At 36.5% G+C, this 24,770-nt stretch overlaps 1 protein-coding gene and 1 long non-coding RNA gene across 2 annotated transcripts; one reads left to right on the top strand and one right to left on the bottom strand.

Moving 5' to 3' along the window:
* Positions 1 to 11,118: 11,118 nt before the first annotated feature.
* Positions 11,119 to 18,819, bottom strand: LOC111003211. Its single transcript, XM_045633862.1, has 3 exons — positions 16,993 to 18,819; positions 12,798 to 13,831; positions 11,119 to 11,140 (listed from the first exon to the last, which is right to left on the bottom strand). Exons 1-3 carry the CDS (start codon positions 17,695 to 17,697, stop codon positions 11,119 to 11,121), a joined length of 1,761 nt encoding a protein of 586 aa, XP_045489818.1. The 5' UTR covers positions 17,698 to 18,819.
* Positions 18,820 to 20,184: 1,365 nt separating this feature from the next.
* Positions 20,185 to 20,487, top strand: LOC123690529. The gene is made up of 2 exons (XR_006751154.1): positions 20,185 to 20,325; positions 20,443 to 20,487. It is a non-coding gene; the product is annotated as an uncharacterized LOC123690529 (long non-coding RNA).
* Positions 20,488 to 24,770: the final 4,283 nt, after the last annotated feature.

Below are 24,770 nucleotides of genomic sequence, written 5' to 3'. Positions count from 1 at the left end.
ATATAGTAGATGGTATTAATTTTAATTAGATAAGTAAGCGTATATTTGTAGGAAATAAAAAGGCTTTTTTATTTTATTTTATTTTATTTATTAATTGTAATAAATACAAACAACACACAAAAACTAAAGCTATTTTGATTAGGATAACCTCAAGTGTAGTGTAGTAGGTATCTTGTGAAGTTTAAAAATAATGTATGGAATACTATTATAATTCTAAGTAAAGTTTCTTAAAAACTAGTTTCATAAATAAGCCAAATATTATTATTAAGAGTTTTATGGTAACTGTTAAACTGAACGCATCCACTTAATATTATGTAATCTGTATCTGTCAATGTTGACTGTTATAATAAATATATCGCCCCTGTCTGTTCCAAGATATTGAGCGGTTCGCACCATTGTCTAACTCAGCTGTTTTATTTATTTCTCTTTACTAAATTCCTACTCTAAAATAGTTTGTAACAGGTTATGGGCCCAGACGCCCGGATAGAAATAGGGAAGTAGGATTTATAAAGTGATAGGCATCACGTTGATGCAAATTGATTTCGTGATACGTCGCGACGTCATTAACTTTTCAGCTTACAATGGCGGACCCCCGTTTTGCTCAAATTGATCGTTTGGCGGGCCGTGATAATTATCCTACATGGAGTTTCGCGGTGAAAACCTTTTTAGAGCATGAAGATTTGTGGAAATGTGTCGAGACATCGGGCATGGCTTTTACGAAGACCGAAGATACGAAGGCAAGGTCAAAAATAGTCCTTCTAGTTGACCCTATGAACTATGTTCATATCCAGGATGCCACCACGGCTAAGGAGGTATGGGATAACCTGAGAAAGGCTTTTGATGACTCCGGCTTGTTGAGGAAGGTAGGTCTTCTGCGAGAACTAATTACAACAGATCTGGAAAGTTGTGGTAGTGTTGAGAACTATGTCAACAAAATCATCACATGTGCACACAAGCTTCGTAATATAAAATTCATTGTAGATGATGAGTGGCTCGGCACATTATTATTAGCCGGGTTACCAGAGTCATATAGTCCTATGATTATGGCTATGGAAAGCTCAGGTGTGTCCATCACTGCTGATTTAGTTAAAACAAAGATTTTACAGGATGTAAAGTCTCCGGACAACTCATCTGTTTTTTTTTCAAATTTCTACAAAGGCAAGGCAAAGAATAGTAAATGTTCAGGTTCTAAAGCAAATAGTAAAGGTCCCAGGTGCTTTAGGTGCAATAGGCATGGTCATTTAGCCAAATTTTGTGCCTCAAACAGCTCAAATCAAAAGAATAAGTCTGAAACTATTAATACTTCTTCTAGCTATGTTGCAGCGTTTCCAGCCTCACCAGGCCTAGAGAGTGGATGCTGGTACATTGATTCAGGAGCTGCAATGCACATGACAAACAAGAGAGATTGGCTTTATGACTACGGACCTGCTTTAGTAACAAACATTAAAGTTGCAGACAACAAAATATTAACAGTAAAAGGCTGTGGTAAAGTAAATATAGAAACATATGATGGTGAAAGTGAATTAAAAATTGGTACAATACAAGTAAAAAATGTTTTATATGTGCCAGATTTGGCTGTTAATCTTCTGTCAGTCCGCCAAATGACACAGAATAACTGTCAAGTAAAATTTAGTAAGAATACATGTAATGTTTATAAAGAGTCTAAATTAATTCTCACTGGATATATAAAGAACAATTTATATGTGGTTCATAATGAAACTTATGCTTTGATGTCATCTGTACATCTATGGCATCAAAGGATGGGTCATCTAAATTATAATGATCTTCAGAAACTTAATGAGTCTACAGATGGAGCAGATATAGAATCAAGTAGAGAGGAGCATGTGGTATGTAATACTTGCTTAAAAGGTAAGCAAACAAGGCAACCATTCAAACATGCTGGCACAAGGGCTTCCGCCCTCCTGGAGTTGGTGCATTCAGATGTATGTGGGCCAATGGAGGAAAAGTCTCTCGGTGGTGCCAGATATTATGTCACTTTTGTCGACGATTGGTCTAGAAAAGTTTAAAGATTTTAAGCTACTAGTAGAGAATCAATTAAATGCTAAAATTAAAACACTAAGATCTGACAATGGAAAGGAGTATGTCAATGAAGCATTTGATAAGGTTTGTAGGGATTCTGGTATCAAACGTCAACTCACTATACCCTATACCCCCGAACAGAACGGCATGAGTGAGAGGATGAACCGAACTTTAACAGAACGTGCTAAATGTATGCTTATTAATTCTGGCCTACCTAAGAAGTTTTGGGCTGAGGCAGTAGCCACCGCTGCATATGTTATCAATCGCTCACCAACAAAGTCTTTACAATATAAAACTCCTGAGGAATTATGGTCCGGCATTAAACCTAATATCAGTAACATTAAAGTGTTTGGTTGCAGAGCTATGATGCATGTGCCAAAGGAGAAGAGGTTAAAATGGGACTGTAAGTCAAAAGAGCTTATATTTGTAGGTTATTGTTTAGAGTCCAAGGGTTATAGATTGTTTGACAAAACTGAAGGAAAAGTAATGAGAAGCAGAGATGTAATCTTCCTAGAAGAAAGTGTAAATAAAGATTTTGCTTTTCTACCACTTACTGAATCGCAAGTAGTTATAAATGAAGATAATTTAGATGATACTACTGACATGACTTTAAAGGAAATTGATAGTGCAGTCTGTGCAAGTGATGATGATTATGTCCCGGAGCATTCTATATCCAGGAGTGAATCACCTATAAACAGAATTAATTTAAGGCCTAGAAAACACAGAGCTACCTCCTTCCTCTGTCAGAATGAAATTGAGAAATCTATTGAGCCAGATCCTGAAACATTGGAGCAAGCCTTGCAATGTGAAAACTCACAAAAATGGATAAGTGCCATGGATGATGAATACAATTCATTATTGGAAAATAATACATGGACTCTGTCAAAACTCCCTTATGGAAGGGTTGCTATTCCCTGCAGATGGGTATTTAAAACTAAATTAGATGGCTTGTCTACTACTGAGGCAGAGTATATGGCGCTCTCAGCTGCTACTCAAGAAGCTATGTGGCTGAGACAGTTGCACTGTGAACTGTGGCCTTCTTTAAAGGTTACACCTATTACTTTGTACTGTGATAATCAAAGTGCTATTAAACTTACAGGTACTTACAGTTATCATGCTAGGAGTAAACACATTGATGTTCGTCACCACTATCTGAGGAACAAAGTTGAATGTGGTGATGTCAAGATTGAATATGTGGGCACTGATTCGATGGTTGCTGACTGCCTCACCAAAGCCCTACCGAAGCCCAAACACCAGCACTTCCTCATCGCTATGGGTTTGCGTTCAAGGGAGGATGTTAAACTGAACGCATCCACTTAATATTATGTAATCTGTATCTGTCAATGTTGACTGTTATAATAAATATATCGCCCCTGTCTGTTCCAAGATATTGAGCGGTTCGCACCATTGTCTAACTCAGCTGTTTTATTTATTTCTCTTTACTAAATTCCTACTCTAAAATAGTTTGTAACAAATGGCACTTATAACACTACTTTGCACATAATATTTGATTCAACAGTATGAATAAAAATCCTATATGTTAATAACGGTTTGCCCTAGATTTTCTTTGATTTGGATTTGAGTCAACCCAAAAATCTAAGAAAAGTATGCACTTTGGCCTGATTTGTTTCATAAAAACAATTATTTATAAATGAAACAAATCTATGGTTCAGGCCCATAAAGGGTATGTTTAGTGCTAAACTGGAGTCAGCAGCAATGACTACCTTTTTAATATTAATTGCTTCTATATTTATAAAATAAGTTATAGCAATATCATTTCCAACATATCAATAAAAATCAATATTGATCACTTACAATGGTATGAATTTGAGCAATTGAATGCTTATAGATTTGATCCAACATGATTATTATTCATTTATTCTGAACAAAATATTACATGAAACCTTTGGTACTCACCTTTAGTAACATTTTGAAATTTAAGATATCTATCCATCCTGTTTAGTTTGAATCCTTAGACCATTTGCTGAGAGTATCACTTTAAGAGTGACATGATAATCTTTTTGTCAAGATAATATTCTTAAATTGTGATAATATATCCAGATGCTAAGTATCCTTTGTTTTGTGCTGAAATATAATTAATGTTTTTAAGTTGTCTGCCCCCACAAACACCATGGCTTATCAGTTGTCGCCTGTAGGGTTAGAGTAAATACTCAATATAAACTCTTCATTGGAAGTTATAAATAAAACACGTAACTTAAGATGTACTAATAAATAAGCTTATAACTTACCTTTAAGCGGCCCCTTTGCCAGATGGGCTTTACGGTCAATATCAATATCATCTTAATTCTTAACAATATTCATAAGGTAATAGGTTATAATTGGCAAGACGTTTTTTTATATTTACACTACATTAAACAAGTGTATTTATCCAATTTGAATTCAATCTAGGTCCCCCAAAACATGATTGATGTACGTATTCTATTTTTTATTTCGAATAAAATTGTAATATGTATTTTGTTTATATGAAAATTTTGACAATTAACTCTTTTTATAAATAAAATGGGTTAATTGTCACGATATTCATAGACCACAACTCATTTAGTAAGTCATCTACCAACTCCCTTCACTCACAAAAATGAAAAATGAAATTGCTTAACAGAATGCCGTGAGATTCACGTATGACAAAAACAGGGGTTAGGATAGCCGTTCACTGGGTGACATTATTATTTTTATTTCTTTTATAACATAGGTTCCTGTTTGAATTCTAATTTAAGTGTAAAAAACTAAAAAAACAATTTTTTTATCTTCGGAACCTTGCCTTAAGGGACTCCTTTTAATAATATTTTCTAATAATTAAATTTTAAGGTTAGTTATTAGATATATTTATATGTATTATGTTATTTGTTTTGAATAAAGAAAATAATTTATTTAACTGTATTATTTTTATTACAGAACTAATGTTGTATTATCTACTTTATTATATATATATATATATATATATATATATATATATATATATATATATATATATATATATATATATACAACTTATTAGAATGGTATTAAGTACCATGGTTAACATTTTTATTTAATACTAGCAGACTCGGCCAAGCGTTGCTGTGGCTAAGGTTTTTGTTATATTACATAGTAGTAAATTAATCAAGGGAAACCGTAGGAGAACTTATGTGAAACCTAAACCAAACTAAACTACCTTTAACTCAGCGCCATCTGTTAGAATTGTATCAAATAATAAACAAATGTTAATGTTATCGTAATTTTAGTAAGGATGCCTATTTTTTTTGAAAATGAAATATAGCCTATGTCACTCAGGAATGATGTAGCTTTCCAACAGTGGAAGAAATTTTCAAATCTGCCAAGTAGTTTCGGAGCCTATTCAATTCATACAAACAAACAAAAAATCAAACCTTTCCTCTTTATAATATTAGTATAGATTGAAATAATATCGTTATGATAATAACAAACTCGTACCGAGTTAAATCAATGTCAGGCATCAATGTTGTACGAGTATTGGTGTGAATGCAAAAAAAATCATTGGAGTGGTTTATAATTATGAATTCTATATACCTATTACGAGAAAAGTTTTTCTTTTGTTCAATTATTTGTCATAATTTCTTCAATATCTCATAGCAATTATAAACGATATATACATTTTCTATAGTATAAAATCCCACGTAGAGAAAGTTATTTCCGATAATAGCTAGAAATATCGATAAATTCACATTCACATATTTTGTAGCAATTAATTCTAGTATTTATGAAATTAGAATGTCCTGAAATCCAGAAACCTGAAGTATAAGAAAGTTGTAAGAAGTATTATACAGTTTTCGTAAATTGATTAAGATTCAAATGACAGCTTAATAATAGTCAATGTCATGGCATTGTCTCTTGATTTGTACCAAAATAAAATAGTATTTCAGTTTTAACTTTTTTACTTACGGTTCCAGTGATGAACTAGTGGCCCACTACACATTATTCGCTATCTTTCTTTTATATTATCCTATAATTAACTGTAATTTACTTAAAGTTTGTTAATCACTTTTCAACTACCTTCTTTTGAACAATTAATTTCATATAATTTCACTGTTACCTTATTATGGAGGATCTTAAGAAGTCTCTAAGGGATGTATCCGAAATGGTGTCTGCCAAAATGGAAGAGTTCCAGCAGCGCCTTATTGCAACGCAGAGTAGGTCCCCTTCGCTGGAACAAACTCCTCTTGCTAAGGAGTTCGAGGTATTTAAAAGTTCAGTTCTCTTTTGCCTTGAGAATCTCCAGGCTCAAATGGCGATGCTATTTAAAGTACAGGACGAGCAGGAGATGTACAGCAGGCGAAAGTGTCTGTTGCTGCATGGGGTTAACGAAACAAAGGATGAAAGTTCAGGCTCCATAGCTAAGATGATATCCGTCCTACTTAAGTGTCCCTACTTAACAGAGCAGAGCCTCACCAGGTGTCATCGATTGGGAATTATATCCAGAGAGAAGCCTAGGCCAATCTTAATAAAGCTTCGAGAGCATGACGATAAATTAAGGATCTGGGCTGCCAAAACTAGTCTTAAAGGCACAGGCATAACCTTGTCTGAGTTTTTAACTAAATCAAGGCACTCTTTATTTATGGAGGCGAGAAAGCGGTTTGGTGTCACGAAATGCTGGACCAGGGATGGACGGGTACAAGTGATAGGGGCTGATGGGAAACTTCGACGCATCTCTTCACTGAAGGAACTGGATACGGTCCCAGACAGCATCCCCTTATCGGCCGCCGCTGATGATTCAAAGCTGAGAGGAGACAAGACCCGTAACAAGAAGGGTTCAAAGAAGGTTCAATAACTCCCATATGTATTATGCGCTTATGTTCCGTGTGTGCGTTTGATTTTAATTTCTTCTTGGTTTCTGGGCATAGGTTTAAAGTGATAGGCTAAACTTTCCAATATGACCCGTCGATTTGAATGCTCAAATTTTTTTTTTAGATAGTACTCACCATAAGAAAGCGTTTTGTAAAGTATTAAGTTGCGGAAACTTACGGTTCATGAGATATATTTATTTATACTTTCCATACAAATGGACAAATATCATTCCATAACACGCCATAACACAATGAATTTGACAAATAACTGATGTCAAACATCAACCATTTCACGTATCGATTAGTGAAGGGTTCGAAAAATTTGACGTATCGATACTACTAAACTTTCCAATATGGACCATAGATTATTTGTAACTTATGATCAAATTAATTATTTGTAATCAAAAAACTTAATTATTATCTAGTTCGGTTAGGTTAGGTTAGTACATGAATATTTTTTTTAATAACATTTTATTTAATAACCTAAAAGTACCCAACACCGAATCAAAGCACCCCACTATCCACGTGGTCTTGTCTGTCCTACCCCTAGAGTGTATATAAATAATCGGAGCCGTTCAAAAACCGAATTATTATCTAGTTCGGTTAGGTTAGGTTAGTACATGAATATTTTTTTTAATAACATTTTATTTAATAACCTAAAAGTACCCAACACCGAATCAAAGCACCCCACTATCTACGTGGTCTTGTCTGTCCTACCCCTAGAGTGTACATAAATAATCGGAGCCGTTCAAAAACCGAATTATTATCTAGTTCGGTTAGGTTAGGTTAGTACATGAATATTTTTTTTAATAACATTTTATTTAATAACCTAAAAGTACCCAACACCGAATCAAAGCACCCCACTATCCACGTGGTCTTGTCTGCCCTACCCCTAGAGTGTATATAAATAATCGGAGCCGTTCAAAAACCGAATTATTATCTAGTTCGGTTAGGTTAGTGTTAGTCTATGGAATGTAAATTTGGTGCCTTCAGCAATTATTATAGAATACATTACTTATTGTCTATGTTATATCTGGTATCTATGATTTGCTCTGTGTAATATAATTATGACTACTTCCTTTTTCGCCATTGTCTGGTTAACATTAAAATATAATTAACACAGTGATTAAATAAAATACTCGTTTCATTTAACAGGTTATGGGCCCAGACCACCTGATTTTATTTAAAAACAAAATAGTTAAAGTGAAAAGTACGAAATTGAGTTCAGTATAACCTCAAAACTCGCCACGCGTTTTTCAATTTTCTTCATCAGCAAAAAATGTCTTCAAATAATACGATGGCACTGATTGAAAAGCTGACTGGAAGAGAAAACTATCCTACGTGGAGATTTGCAGTGCAAACCTACCTCGAACATGAGGAATTATGGAGTTGTGTCACCGCGAAAGACAATGAAGCAATTGATCCCAAACTTAACACAAAAGCGAAGTCGAAAATTATCTTATTAGTACATCCCATCAACTATGTACATATACAAGAAGCCAAAACAGCTAAAGAAGTTTGGAATAATTTAGCCAAAGCTTTCGATGACAAAGGTTTGACACGCCGAGTTGGTCTGTTGAGAGATCTGATCAATACAACACTTGAAAATTGTCTGAACATTGAAGATTATGTTAACAAGATCATGACCACTGCTCACAAGTTAAGAAACATTGGTTTTGAAGTCGATGATGAATGGCTTGGGACTTTATTACTTGCCGGTTTACCAGAAATGTATCAACCAATGATCATGGCACTTGAAAGCTCTGGTGTGACAATTACAGCTGATTCTGTGAAGACTAAGCTTCTGCAAGAAGTGAAAAGCTCTGAGTCTAGTGCATTGTATGTCAAAAGTAAGGGAAATCAGTTTGTCAAACAAGCTCAAGATAAAAACAAAACAAGTAAAGGTCCAAGGTGCTATGTGTGCAATCAATATGGGCATATAAGCAAATATTGCCGAAGTAAGAAAAAGGAACAGAAGTCTAAGGAGAACACAGATTCTGGGTATGTTGCTGTGCTATCTGCAACAATAAACAACGACAATAATTGGTATATTGATTCTGGAGCATCAATGCATATGACAATGAATCGTAACTTGATTTACGATGAAATTACACCTCCAATTTCCACAATAAGAGTAGCTAATGACAAGAAGTTGTAGTTGTGAAGGCCTGTGGAAAGGTAAATCTTAATGTTGTCAATACACAAGGTAAGTTGGAAACTATCAAGGTACAGAATGTTCTCTATATTCCTGAGTTGGCTACGAATCTTCTCTCTGTCAGTCAGATAATAAATAGTGGCTGTCAAGTACAATTTGACAAACAAGGTTGTAAAATTTTGAATAAAACAAACAAGCAAGTTGCAGCTGCTAAAATGATAAATATAATGTACAGGCTAAATACACATAGTATTCCAGCATACATATCTGCTTCAACAGAAAATGATGATTTCTACTTATGGCATCAGCGTATGGGTCATTTGAACTACACTGACCTGAAGAAGCTGGACACCTATGCTGAAGGTGTGCAAATGTCCCTGAGCAGTAATGTGACCTGTATTTCCTGTATAGAAGGTAAACAAACAAGCTTGCCATTCAAAAGTGAAGGTTTCCGAGCAACAAAATTGCTAGAACTTGTTCACTCCGACGTATGCGGGCCCATGGAAGTGAAGTCACTTGGAAATGCAAGAAAAACTTGTGGGCTGAAGCAATAATGACAGCAGCATACATAGTGAACCGTTCACCTACACGAGCACTAAATTATAAAACACCTGAGGAGATGTGGAGTGGAAGGAAACCTGATGTAAGTCACATGAAAATATTTGGTTGTTATGCAATGGCTCAAATACCTAAAGAGAAAATTAAGAAATGGGACTCTAAATCACAGAAACTTATTTTTGTTGGTTATTGTGAAAATAGTAAAGGATATAGATTATTAGATTCCAAAACAAAAAATATCATAAAAAGTAGAAATGTAATTTTCCTAGAGAATAGTATAACAAGAAATGTGGTTCCTCTCTCATTGTCAGAATCAGAAAATAAAGAATCAGATCATGTAATTGAAAGTTTTTCAAACCGTGAAGATAACACCACAGATTTGTCGTCTCATACACCCGTGGATCACAGCGATGGTTCTGATGACCCTGAGTATGTACCGGAGATGTCAGTGAAGTATCCTCAGAGTTCTAATATTACACTTCGTCCTCGAAATAAAATTAATAAGAACACAGAACCTAAGACATACCTATGCTCAAGTAATGTACCACTCTCTGTCACACCACAAACATATGCAGAAGCATTGTCATCAAAAGACTCTAACTTGTGGATGAAGTCGATTGAAGAAGAGCTGAAAGCACATAGTGATAATGGTACATGGCAGTTAGTAGAACAGCTACCTGAAGCTAGAGTTATAGGATGTAAATGGGTGTTTCGTATAAAGGATGAAACTGAAGGACTAAGGTACAAAGCAAGGCTATGCGCTAAAGGATTCACACAGAAAAGCGGTATTGACTATACTGAGACATTTGCACCAACTGTCAGATCAACTCAAAGTAACATACTTGAATGTTACTCTGATGCCGACTATGCCAATGATCCTGACACCAGAAGGTCTATCACTGGTTACATCTTCATGAAAAATGGAGCAGCAGTGACGTGGAGCACTCAACGACAATCAACCGTCGCTCTGTCTACCACTGAGGCAGAGTTTATGGCATCCTGCTGTGCTACAAAAGAAGCTCTCTGGGTTCGGCAGTTAATGCTTGATATTAACGAATATAAACAGAGTTGTATTAATCTTCATATAGATAATCAAAGTGCTATTTGTTCGATCAAGAATAATGATTTTCATAAACGATGTAAACATATTGATATTAAGTATAACTTTGTAAAAGAAAAATACGCACAAAAATTGATAGATTTGAAATATGTTAGTACTAATAGTCAGTTAGCTGATATATTTACAAAAGCTCTATGTAAAGTAAAATTTCAATATTTCAGAGAGAAACTTGGTGTGATTGAGAAACCAAAAATGTAAAGCTATCATATTACTGTGTTGCTCAAGTATGTTTATATAAAGTTTTATAACTAAGCTATTTAATGTTTGGTTTTCATTTGTAAGCTTTAATAGAAGGCTCAAATTTAGTAGGAGTGTTAGTCTATGGAATGTAAATTTGGTGCCTTCAGCAATTATTATAGAATACATTACTTATTGTCTATGTTATATCTGGTATCTATGATTTGCTCTGTGTAATATAATTAAGACTACTTCCTTTTTCGCCATTGTCTGGTTAACATTAAAATATAATTAACACAGTGATTAAATAAAATACTCGTTTCATTTAACAGTTAGGTTAGTACATGAATATTTTTTTTAATAACATTTTATTTAATAACCTAAAAGTACCCAACACCGAATCAAAGCACCCCACTATCCACGTGGTCTTGTCTGCCCTACCCCTAGAGTGTATATAAATAATCGGAGGCGCGGAGGAAGAGGGTGGAGGGGCTGCGTTTTCCGTAGCGCCGGAGCCGTTCAAAAACCGAATTATTATCTAGTTCGGTTAGGTTAGGTTAGTATATGAATTTCTTTTTTCTAAGAACTGTTTCTGAAATCATCAATAAACATATAAAAAACTAATATTTATATCATATTGTTACGAGCTAGGGGATCGGATAGAAAACGCCGTCGAATTATTCAAGGGTTTATTTCAATAAAATCTATGAGGAATTCGTGCACACTAATATCTGGAAATTACGCACAGAAAAGCACTAATAACACACACGATGAAACACTGTCACTAATCACTTAAATCACTCAGTACTTTATCACTGGTATCACTTAATCGCACTTTTTCTCTTCGCTGTTTATCGCTCGGAATCGCATTCAAAACTGAACTGAGTGGTCGCGTTTTGGCTCGCTTATAATAATTATATCCCTGGGAAGAATCTCGAACGATGTTTCCGATGTTTACGAGAACTTTCTAGGCGGGAGCGCTACTGAGTAGCGATCGCCTAATTCTAGAACGCGCGTACTTGCTATCTCTTTCGCACACTGCTACGTGCTTATCGTACGACGTTCTAGAGTTCTCGGTCTAGCTTCGAGAAGGTTCTTATCTTTTCTCTCTTTCGCGTATCAAACAGTGCTTGTCCCACACCTAGAAAATTCGTTCTAGAATATTCCTTCATCGAAGGGCTATAACCAGGCCTGAAAACGCCTGAAAACGGGTCTGCTGAAAAGTGTACCATTCGTCTATACGTGTTCCGAAACCGACTGAAAAAATGTTTCAGCCTCCTGAAAACTATGTAAATTTCGATTTTCTAATATGTGATTGACCCTCTCCTGAAACGGTCATAAATCATATTTCAGCCTGCTGAAAAGTTCTCTAAGTAGTGGAAAAATCTAAAAACATTGCAGTTGACCCGTCTTCGTAACACTACCCTCTCCTTAGACATGCTCGTCCCGAGCATCATTACTTCCTTTATAGGGCGCCAATCGATTTATGTGAACGACTTTCGGTTTGCTCCTTAAACCACTCATTTTCTTTATCCGATAAGTAACGTCATTAATCTTCGTGACTATCGTGTATGGACCGTCCCAGTCGGCTTGAAGCTTTGGTGATTTTCCTTTGCGTTTTGTTGGGTTATGGAGCCATACTTGCGAGCCTTCTTTAAATTCTATGTGATTCGTCTTCCTGTCATACCTAATCTTCGTAGTCTCACTTATTTTGCTTTGTGATGCTCGTACGTGTTCATGGATTTCATACAGTCTATTACGCAGATCCGCCGCATATTCTGTAACACTCTCCGGGGTGTCAGGTGGTCGTCCAGTTACAATATCCGCTGGTAATCTAAGTTGTCTTCCAAACATGGCTAAAGCAGGTGTAACGTTCGTTGTTTCATGAACCGCAGACCGGTATGACATTAAAAATAACGGAATATACTTGTCCCAGTCCTTTTGTTGGCTGTCCACCAATTTTGCCAAATGCCTTTCCAAGGTTTGATTAAAACGTTCCACCATTCCATCTGACTGTGGGTGATATGGAGTAGTCCGATTTTTAATATTTGACACTCTGGCCACTCCATCCAATCCATATATGAGCCGCTGCACTCGACCTAATTTCCAGCAGAGAGGAGCAGCATTGTCCTCGGCTATCAGGACTAAGTCGCCAATATTTAGATTGGCAGAGTTTTCTTTCCATTTAGTGCGCTGTTGTAACTCCGCCACGTACTCCTTTTGCCACCGTCTCCAAAAGTGCTGCCTTAACTGCTCAATTCTCTGATATCTTTGTAAGTTCCCAAATTTGCATTCATCAAGACCTATAGAAGGCACCGAAGTTAATGGTCTTCCAATAAGAAAGTGTCCTGGGGAAAGGGTAAGAAGATCATCGGGAGAGGATGACAAAGGACACAAGGGACGGCTGTTTAGGATTGCCTCTACCTGTGCAAACAAAGTTAATATTTCCTCAAAAGTAAGATGACAGTTTCGCATAACACGCCGTATATGATGCTTAGCTGATTTTACTCCGCTTTCCCAAATACCACCGAAATGAGGAGTATATGCCGGAATGAAATGAAATATAATGGAATTTTGACTTGCAAAGTCAAATATAAAATCTTTATTTTGTTTCATAAATGAACCTAATTCTCGCGCTGCAGCTACAAAATTTGTACCGTTGTCAGAAAATATCTCCGTTGGCTTTCCCCGACGAGCAATACAACGACGAAGTGCCATTATATATGCTTCTTTAGTTAATTCACTAATAGCCTCTAAATGTATACATTTGAAACGCAAACAAACAAAGATACACAAATAACATTTAATTAAGCGGCTTCCTCGTCCTTTGCGATTCAAGATAAGAAACGGACCTGCGTAGTCAACTCCTACAGCTAAAAAAAGGGTAATCTGGGGTAATCCGCTGTTCTGGGAGATTTCCCATCTTAGGTTGAAGAGTCTGCCCACGCATACGCCTGCATATTACGCACTTATTAACTACCCGTTGAGCAAGACGACGCCCGTTAACTGGCCAGACAACCTCTCTCACAGCTGCAAGTAGTAACAAAGGACCAGCATGCATATGCTTTAAATGCTCCCGCTCAAAATATAATTGAGTAAGGCGGTTGCTGCTATGCAATATGATTGGATGCTTTGTTTCATAAGAGTAATAATTTGAAGCATTCAAACGCCACCAAATGTTCATATTTAAAATATTCTTAGCTTGAACTCCTCTAGATATAAGATCAGCAGGATTAAGTTCAGATGGCACGTATCGCCATGCTGAAGAAGTAGTTATTTCTTTTATTTCACCTATACGATTGGCTACAAATGTTTTTAATCTACCTATATCCCCCTTTATCCAGCATAAGACAACACTGGAATCGCACCAATGAACTATCCGCGTGGGTGTAAACCTAATTGACTCTAATACCGATTTTGTGAGTTTTCCGGCAAGTTGCGCCGCACATAGTTCTAGTCTTGGGATAGTAGTAGGCTTTAGAGGAGCTACCTTTGATTTACTACATAATAATCGAACAGTGACACAATTGTCGCTGCTAATTGTTTTTACGTAAATACATGCACCATAAGCAATTTGCGATGCGTCACTAAAAGAGTGCAATTCTATGAATTGAGGTAAATTCCCCAATACTAATCTCGGAATATTTAAATTTTTTAGATACTTTAAATTATCCACAAATTTTATCCATTCATCCTTTATCTTCTGACTTACAGGCTCATCCCAACCAATCTTTTGTTGCCATAGATGTTGCAACATTATCTTAGGAATAATAATAACTGGACTCAATAATCCTAACGGGTCAAATATTTTAAAAGCATTGGACATAATGAATCGTTTTGTGACTGATTGCCCCGCTATGTATATACTTTCTTTTACTGGTATATGAAGAGTGTCAGTAGAAGGAGTCCAACCTAAACCCAAAGTACTGGAGGTTTCACTAAATATTAAATTGTCTTGACTGTTTATTTCAAAATTTGTAAAAATAGACGGAAAATTAGTTTTATATTTTCGTAAATTAAAACATCCTGACTTTAAAGCACATGATACAGCCTTTTGTATATAAATTAATGTTTCTGGATCATCGGCTCCAGTCAACAAATCATCAACAAGAAAATCCCTTTGGATGATGACCTTTATGAGTTCATCCTCTTGATCTTGGCCTATTTGCCATAAACATCGTGTACTCAGGTAACTTGCACAAGCCGTTCCATATGTCAGGGTATTTAAAGCTAATGTTTGTATAGGCTGATGTTCATTCGGTCTCCATAGTATCAGCTGAAAATTTCTATCACCTTCTTTAACATTTACTTGCCTATACATTTTTTCTATATCAGCCGTAAGTAAGTATTTATGTTGTCTCGCTCGTAATAAAATAGAAAAAAGACTATCTTGTATGCTAGGCCCTACCTTTAATAGGTCATTTAACGAGTAACCAGTTGTAGTTGCTGCTGAACCGTCAAACACGACGCGCAACTTGGTAGACTCACTATCTGACCTGATCACTGCATGGTGGCATAAATAATAATGTGGACCTTCATCAAATATCTTACCCTGACATAAAACTGACAGATGCCCTAATTCTTTATACTCATCAATAAATTTGGAATAGTCTATCTTTAATTGAGAATCTCGCCTAAATCTTTTTTCTAAATTAAAAAATCGTTTCCTTGCTAAACCATAACTATTTCCTAAACAAGTTATAGCCTTTTTAAAAGGTAATTTTACACTGAACCTACCATCACTATCTCTAGCAGTATTTTCTATAAAATGCTGTTCACTTTCCATATCATCGTAACCTTTTCTACATATTGAGTTATAGGGAAAATCCTCTATCTCCCAAAACTTAATCAACAAATCATCTAATTTATTCTGTTGAGAGGGTACTAAGCATTGATTGCACTGAATTGCTCTGCTAGACCTTGCTGAATAAATAGGACCACAAATTAACCAACCTAAATGGGAATTTCTTAACTTTGGACCACAGTTACCTAGTGAATATTGCCCATCACTTATTATTTCCCAGAATAAATCTGCACCTATCAAGATGTCTACTGGAGCAGGTCGGTCAAACCTTGGATCAGCCAACTGCATGTTCCTAGGCAACTTAAACGTTATTTCAATTGGGCCTTTAGGTAATTGCCCTGTTAAATCTTTTAAAACATAGCAAGACAACATTGAACTATAATTGCTGTTTAATGAATTTATTTGAATATTACAAGTTTCAGTAACACTACTTGAACAGTTGCCAATGCCAATGACCTTTAGAGTGTCAACTTGATTAGGCTTTAATGACAATCTGTTCTGCAAAGATTTCGTTATAAAAGAAGCTTGACTTCCACAATCTAGAAGCGCACGAACCTTGATCTTTTGCTGACCAAGTGGATTCGACACCTCAATAAGAGCGGTTGACAACAGCACGTGACATGTATCCTCATTAGCATAATTCACAAAAATATTTGTTTCATCCTTGTCCCTAGACCGAGAGCTTGATGTAGATGGGTTCGACGAGCAATGCAACATACTGTTGTGCTTTTCCATACATCCAGCCACGCGACAAGGTCCCATACGGCAATCATTTACGGAATGACCTTGCCTTAGACAAATCTGACATAGTTTGTATTTCATTACGTCTTGTATTCGCTCATCTAAACCTTTGTCCTTGAAAGTAGGACAATCATATATTTTATGATTCTTATCACAAATTATACATGAAAATTTTGTGTTTAATTGTTTATTTTTATTATTTTTATAAGTTAGATACGTTTTTATTTGATTTCCTTGTCCGTGTCCTTGTTTTTGAAATTGATTATTAGCGTTGTAATTATTATTATGGCTAGAACGCACTTGAACATGAGGTTTAGAAACATTGATATCTAACTTGTTATTTCGATTCAAAGATTCCAATATATCGGCACGATCTATTAAAAATTTATAAAATTGTTCCAGATTAGGTACATCACCATCTAAGCTATTGCGAACCTCTTCCCATTTCAATAAAGTTTATCTAATTTTGAAGATAACATAAACACTATTAATGTATCCCATGATTGCGTAGGTTGCCCTAAACTTGCCAAAGCACGCAGATCCTTTGTTACTTGATCTACTAGAAATCGCAAAGAACGCTCAGATTCTCGAGGAAGCTGCTTAATATTAAATTTAAGTGATGATTAATAAGAATACGCTTATTATTATAGCGGCTACACAATAAATCCCATGCGCCGACATAATTTTCAGCAGACACCTCGAAGTTAGAAATAACCCTAGCCGCGTCACCTTGTAAATAAGAAATTAAGTAATGAAATTTATTAATTGGTGGTATACGGTCATTATTATGAATTAAATTTTCAAATGTGTCTTTAAACTCTAGCCAACGGAAATATGCGCCATCAAATTTGGCTATTTGAATTTGAGGGAGTTTCAACCCGAATTCGTGGGGGTGATTAGGATCATCTATGCAACATGACGCGTTGTGACCCGAACTGCACCTTTTTTCGCATTCTAATTTTTTAGAGAATTTTTCGACTAAAGTTTTGGCCTTTGCTATATTCAAAATTATATCTTGCTCAATTTTATCGCGTTCCTCAATTTCAGCCGAAATATTCTCATAATTTAAAACCTCTATTTCACTCTGCAAATCATCAACCTTAATAGACAAAGCTTCAAATTTAGTGAGTTTTAAATCTAACTCTGTTAATTGAACGTTGTCTAGTTCCATTAAACATGCAATGCTATTTAAATAATTTTTGAATTTTGTAATTTGTCCCTTGGCGGACGTTCTTCTAGCGATTAAATCACGTAAACCTTGTTTATTCATTTCTTCTGTCATTAAATATAACACTTACGAAAACCAACAACAAAACAATATAATTTAAACTTATCTAAGTTAACTAAATATTGATTATCTTTATTTAACTAGCAATGCAATTCCTACGTAATTCAATTGAAATGGCTCACGTTCCTCGTTCCGGTGGTACTTGCCGCTCAACGTTCGCTCCCGGCCGGTGCAGGAGCCGCGGCCGGCCAATGAAAGCCAACGGGATATGTACTTGCAAACGGCGATGATAAATATTAGCCTGGAATATTCGGCAAATACGCTAAATATTGTATATATAAACAATACGAAACCAAAAAACCTAAAATACGAAACCAAATTTTCGTACAACAATTTAACTGTATATCAATTGAGTGATGTTTTATTGCTTAATATACTTCCATTGATCTATTTTACGGTATAGTGAACATACAATTGAATAATTTATGTATTAATTTAGATAATATTGCTATAAATAGCTAAAAGTTAATTCCTTTGTTCTATTAACAATTGCTTGTAGTTTTACGGGTAGGTAAAAAAGATGATGCAATTTTGCACTAAATATCAAATTTACTTGCATAAAACGCTGTAAAACTTGTCTAAAAACACTTAATTTACACAAATGACGAACGATTTGGAATATTATTTTGTTAGCTATTAGGTTTTTTAGGAATAAGTTAAGGAAGGACACTTATCTTAGCGGACGAACTCGTAACTGCTCGATGTGAAACTTTAGCTGATCCACTGCTCGAATCTTCTCTGTTTTTCTGCTTTCCAATACAGCCCGTGATTTTAGAAATATCCACTGCAAGGCTGCATCCACACGAATGATTTGATGTGATGTTGAAGATCGTTAGGTCGCCGCGCCGCGCCGTCGTATTTACGTATTAATTGTTATTATTTCGCGGATTCTTCTTTGTTCCCCTCATGGGCCACCATGTTCATTCTTTAGGGAATGACTGGGCCGGATAATAAAACTATTTTGGTTTTTGTGAGATTTATATTAAATATATCTATAATAATCTACACGACCGATCCTTGGTGACGCTTAATGCTAATTAAAATGGCGCACGTCGCCCCACCTTACACTATATACTAAATAAAAAAATGCGCCTGACATTAAGTTTGCGCAATGCCGCAACACTGAGCCTGTTCTTCAACCATTTGACGTACCTGTTCTTCTTGACGGCGAGCCTGTTCCTCCATCAAGCGCCGAACTTGTTCTTCCTGATGACGGGCCTGTTCCTCTTGACGTCGTGCCTGTTCTTCCATCATTTGTCGTGCCTGTTCCTCTTGTCGTCTTGCCTGTTCTTCCATCATTTGTCGTGCCTGTTCCTCTTGTCGTCTTGCCTGTTCTTCCATCATTTGTCGCAGAGCAAGGAGGATGTTAGCATCGTTGCTTTCGTCTATCCCGCGGTTCGCATCGAAACTCTGTCTCCGGGCGGCGTCGCGTGCTGCTTGTGCCCTGGTCTGCACTCCCTCCGCAGCTGATGACTCTGCTACAAACTCCTCTTGACTCTCCCTTGGAGTAATTGGCATTTTTCTATCCCCAATTCTGACACCAAAATGTTACGAGCTAGGGGATCGGATAGAAAACGCCGTCGAATTATTCAAGGGTTTATTTCAATAAAATCTATGAGGAATTCGTGCACACTAATATCTGGAAATTACGCACAGAAAAGCACTAATAACACACACAATGAAACACTGTCACTAATCACTTAAATCACTCAGTACTTTATCACTGGTATCACTTAATCGCACTTTTTCTCTTCGCTGTTTATCGCTCGGAATCGCATTCAAAACTGAACTGAGTGGTCGCGTTTTGGCTCGCTTATAATAATTATATCCCTGGGAAGAATCTCGAACGATGTTTCCGATGTTTACGAGAACTTTCTAGGCGGGAGCGCTACTGAGTAGCGATCGCCTAATTCTAGAACGCGCGTACTTGCTATCTCTTTCGCACACTGCTACGTGCTTATCGTACGACGTTCTAGAGTTCTCGGTCTAGCTTCGAGAAGGTTCTTATCTTTTCTCTCTTTCGCGTATCAAACAGTGCTTGTCCCACACCTAGAAAATTCGTTCTAGAATATTCCTTCATCGAAGGGCTATAACCAGGCCTGAAAACGCCTGAAAACGGGTCTGCTGAAAAGTGTACCATTCGTCTATACGTGTTCCGAAACCGACTGAAAAAATGTTTCAGCCTCCTGAAAACTATGTAAATTTCGATTTTCTAATATGTGATTGACCCTCTCCTGAAACGGTCATAAATCATATTTCAGCCTGCTGAAAAGTTCTCTAAGTAGTGGAAAAATCTAAAAACATTGCAGTTGACCCGTCTTCGTAACAATATTATTATATTATATTTGAATAAAATTCAAGTTTTTATTCTAAAAAAACTATCGACAAATTAAAAAAACGATTTTGATGCAAAATGTCACGTCTCTAATAACTAATGGAATCTGTATGGCTAAAGTCCTTTGCCTTTCCCATTACGGATAAATTGAAAATAAAAAAAAATAAGCAATGGAAAATGTACGATTTATTTACGAATTTCTATACATTATACAGGTTTAAATAATCTTTATTAATATTTAGACGGAACTCCGGCAGAAAAAATAACTTGGAGGTGTTCCATTAAAGGTAAAGAGACACTTACATAATCAGTATTATCAAATTCAGGGACACATTTCTAAATTGTTACCATTCTAGCCTTAAAATTTTAAACATGAATATCTCCGTAACTATGGGTTTCCGCAGGTTGGGAATGACACAGGGGGTATTTCTCCATCCCCTCTTCCATCACCCATCAAAAAAACCTCAAAAATCGACCGATAGACAGACGACAGATACCTAGCAAACTTTATGTGACACTGTCAAAGTTTGTGATTGTCAGCGAGGGATAGTTTGTATTGTCCGTCCACAGATCATTAAATTATTCTCTCATAATATTGTACCACGTCTTAATCTGTGTGTTTCTCGGATCATAACAATCTTTTTTAATGTAAAATAATTTAAACATAATATTATCCTTATACTTTGACTGTGTTCCAACGAGATACCTGTAGCTATAGCACTGATACGATAGCCACTTAGCGAACTAGTGTGATTTTTTGGGCTAAATTGTAATTTGTTTTTTGTTTTGTTTATATATTATTATTATTAGTTAACTATTCTCTTTTGTGTTCTTATAGTTATATAGGTTTATTTGTGTGTGTGATTTGTTCTTGGATATAGCCATATCTCATTGTCTGGTGGATATATCTTGGAAAATTATCATACTTTTGTGAATTCATGGATTGCAATAGTGATAACTCTGATTTCTTATCTTTGGAATCGTCCGATTGTGACTCCTTCCATAGTATAGACTCTTCCACGCCTCCACTACCTGATTCCTTATCCTCTATTTTTCAAAACTTGTCTAAGCACTTTAACGTTATACACATTAACGCTCAAAGTGTACCAGCTCATCATACAGACCTGCTCACGTTGGCTTCTAAAGACATCCATGCCATTCTTATTTCTGAAACATGGTTCAATCCTTCCCTCTCCTCTGTTACTTACTCTCTTCTTGGTTACAATTTAATTAGAAATGACCGAATCGGCATGCGAGGAGGTGGTGTGGCAATTTATTTGCGTTCTCACATCCCCTTTTCCATCATTAACTCATCGCCACAGCCTCCACCTAGCAATGCAGCCGAGCACCTCCTTATAGAAGTTCTTCTCTCCAATTGTAAGCTTCTCTTGGGAGTCTTCTATTCCCCGTCATCATCGGTGGACTACTTTGCTTCCTTTGAAGACACAATTGATCAATTTTCTCCCTTATATAAAAACACAATAATCATGGGTGACTTTAACACATGCCTGCTAAAAAATGATTCTCGCTCCAGACGGCTTATTTCTTTGACTCACTCCTACAACTTACAAAACTTGCATCTCAATGCTACGCATAAAATCCCCGGTCTTACTCCGTCACTTTTAGATCTTATTTTTGTTTCTTCTCCTCACCTTGTGGCTAAGTATGGGCAACTTCCTGCTGTCGCTTTCTCGCACCACGACCTTCTCTATCTCTCCTTTAATGCGAAGCCACCCAAGCAGAAACCGACAGTAGTTATGCGTCGCAGCTTTGGTGGAATCGATCATGAGAGCCTGCTTAGTGATGCATTCAAATTTGACTGGAGTGGTCTATACAACTTAGCCTTCCTCGATGACAAAGTTGAGCTGTTCACCTCTTCTATCATAAACCTCTATGATAAGCAGGCCCCAGTGAGACGTGTTAAACTTAAACATTTACCTGCTCCCTGGCTTACTGATGAGATAAAAAGTTTGATTCACAAAAAAAACAGAGCCAAAGCTAAAATGAGAACTGCCAAATCTGATGCAGAGCGCGAAAAATATAAAGTAGTTCGTAATCGTTGTAACACTCGCTGTCGTGATGCTCAAAGACAACATATTCACGATTCAATATCCAATGGTGACACCGCGAAAATCTGGAAGTTCCTCAAAAAATTGGGGATTGGCAGAGTGGCACAGAATGATATTTCTTCAGCTATTGATATAGACAATCTTAACTCTCACTTTACCTCTTCTACTACCCATGATAAATCTTCTCTTGAGAAGACACTCAATAATCTAGCATCTCTTCCTACTCCAAACTTCATTCCCTTTAATTTCACTGAATTCACCGAGCCTGAAGTGGAGGGTTGCATCCGGTCCATCTCTTCGGATGCTGTCGGATATGACCAAGTTAGTCGAGCTATGATATTACCTATCTTGCCAGCTGTCCTTCAAGTTATCACTCATATCTTCAATTATTCAGTTAAGGCTGGTAAATTTCCTACTTCTTGGAAAGATAGTTTAGTCATTCCTATTCCCAAACGGCCTGATCCTACTAACCTTTCTGACTACCGGCCCATTTCCATTCTACCATTCCTATCTAAAGCTCTAGAGCGCCTTATACACTCGCAGCTTAGTGGATTTCTGAATAAGAACTCCATACTAGATCCTTTTCAATCGGGTTTCCGCCCGGGGCATAGCACGACTTCTGCATTGGTTAAGGTCTCTGACGACATTCGTCAGGGGATGGATGATGGGCAGCTCACTGTTCTCACTCTGCTTGACTTTAGCAATGCTTTCAATACTGTGAACTTTGAAATTCTGCTTGGGTTGCTTCGTTCTTTAAAAATCTCTCCATCTGCTATTGCTTGGTTCGATAGCTATCTCAACGGTCGTCTCCAGCGTATTAAAATTAATGAAACACACTCGCAGTGGAATAATGTAAGTACTGGTGTTCCGCAGGGTGGAGTACTTTCGCCTCTTCTATTTTCTATCTTTATTAACACACTGACAGCACGTCTTTTGGTTCATTATCACCTTTACGCTGATGACCTCCAGGTTTACGTTCAGTCTACACTGGATCGGCTTCCTCTCGCGATACAAACGATGAATGATGCTCTTAAAAATATAGCTAACTGGAGTAAAGACTTTGGTCTTAAAATTAATCCTTCCAAGAGTCAGGTAATTGTCATAGGAAGCCCTTTCTTTATTTCAAGAGTGAAATGGGCTCAGATCCCTGGCGTTTACCTTGACGGTGTGGCTTTGGCTCTTAATAAAAATGTAAAAAACCTTGGGGTCTTCTTCGACCAAACGCTATCCTGGGGTCATCACGTAAAGGTAATCAGCCGTAAACTATACGCCGCGTCTAATTCTCTGAGACGTCTTTCTAATTTCCTTCCTATCCGCACTAAAACTATGTTAGCGCAATCTCTTCTGCTTCCTATTCTCGACTATGCGGACTCCTGCACCTCTGATATGAATGAAGAGCTACTCAACAAGCTCGAACGCCTGCAGAACTTGTGCATACGTTTCATATTTGGTCTTAGGAAATATGACCATGTGTCTAAGTTCCGCAGGCAGCTGGGGTGGCTACCTATTCGACTCAGACGTGACGCTCATATTCTTCAGCTTCTATATTCAATTCTTTTCAATCCCAAAACCCCTTCTTATCTCAAAAATAATTTCAAATTCTTAGGTCCTTCTAACTATACGCTACGCTCTTCTAATAGATGTCTATTGGAAATTCCATCCCACAGCTCTTCCTTCTTAGGCAATTCATTTAGGATTTCCGCCATTAGGCTGTGGAATAAACTGCCTGAGTCTATACGATTGGCTTCCTCCCTATCGTCTTTTAAAACTCTTCTATACAAATATTTCCTAACCTTATCCTATCCTGATCAATCGTGACCTGTGTAATTCTTGTATCTTCTGTTCGTTTTGTAAATTCTCTATTTTCTTGAATTTTTAAGATTAGTTTTAGTTAGTTATTATAATATATATAGTTACTAATAGATTAAGGATCTATATTTTAATATAAATTTATTTTGTTTTTTATATAACTTCTGCACTTCTTGCACCCATCATTTTTCTTTATTTATTGCTATTCTTACTAGGGTTGCCTGGAAGAGATCGCTTGTTAGCGATAAGGCCGCCCGTTGCATCCCTTGTAATTTATATATACTGTGTTATTTGTATTTCTTTAGCAACGAAGTGTAATAAAAAAAAAAAAAATAGTTCCAAATTCAAACAAAATTTTCCGGAAGTTGAGTTCAATTCGAAAATTGAATGCTCAGTGTCTGTCAAGGATTCTTAGAATCCATTATACAGGGTGTCCCAAAAGTCGACGTCAAGACGAAACTTTCTCATAGGTAATGCCACACCAGTTATCAGAAAAATTAAAAAAAAAAATAAGTCATGTATTTTTGAAGTTATGGATATTTTTTTGTTATTCCAGAAAATGCACACCATGTGACAGTTTTTTCATTCCTGTTGTTACAAATATTTACTGTTTGCCAATTTTTTTTCTCTTACGTCATCCCGAATAGTGTTTTATGATCCTAAACTCTGTGCTGATCACTCCAACATTTAGGAAAATGTCATTTTATACCGTACCAAATTTTCAAAATTAATTTTCGCACTACTTCAACTGATCGTCCTGAAAAAAAAATGTACTACTCCAGTTTGGGAAGTTGGAAGCTTTAAAAGTTAGCGCATTTAATAAGGATTCTACACTGGGACTTTTGGGACACCTG

This window comes from Pieris rapae, chromosome W (assembly GCF_905147795.1).
Source record: "Pieris rapae chromosome W, ilPieRapa1.1, whole genome shotgun sequence".
In the NCBI taxonomy this organism is placed as follows: Eukaryota; Metazoa; Arthropoda; class Insecta; order Lepidoptera; family Pieridae; genus Pieris; species Pieris rapae.
The sequence above is the reverse complement of the archived record's forward strand: the minus strand, read 5'-3'. Positions and strand labels throughout refer to the sequence as shown.

Coding starts and splice junctions, on each gene's coding strand:
- LOC111003211 (XM_045633862.1), bottom strand. CDS start 17,697: ATGACAGAAGAAATGAATAAACAAGGTTTACGTGATTTAATCGCTAGA. Junction 13,832..16,992: donor GCTTCCTCGAGAATCTGAGC/GTTCTTTGCGAT, acceptor ATAAGTGCGTAA/TATGCAGGCGTATGCGTGGG. Junction 11,141..12,797: donor CAACAAAAGGACTGGGACAA/GTATATTCCGTT, acceptor AATGTTAACCAG/ACAATGGCGAAAAAGGAAGT.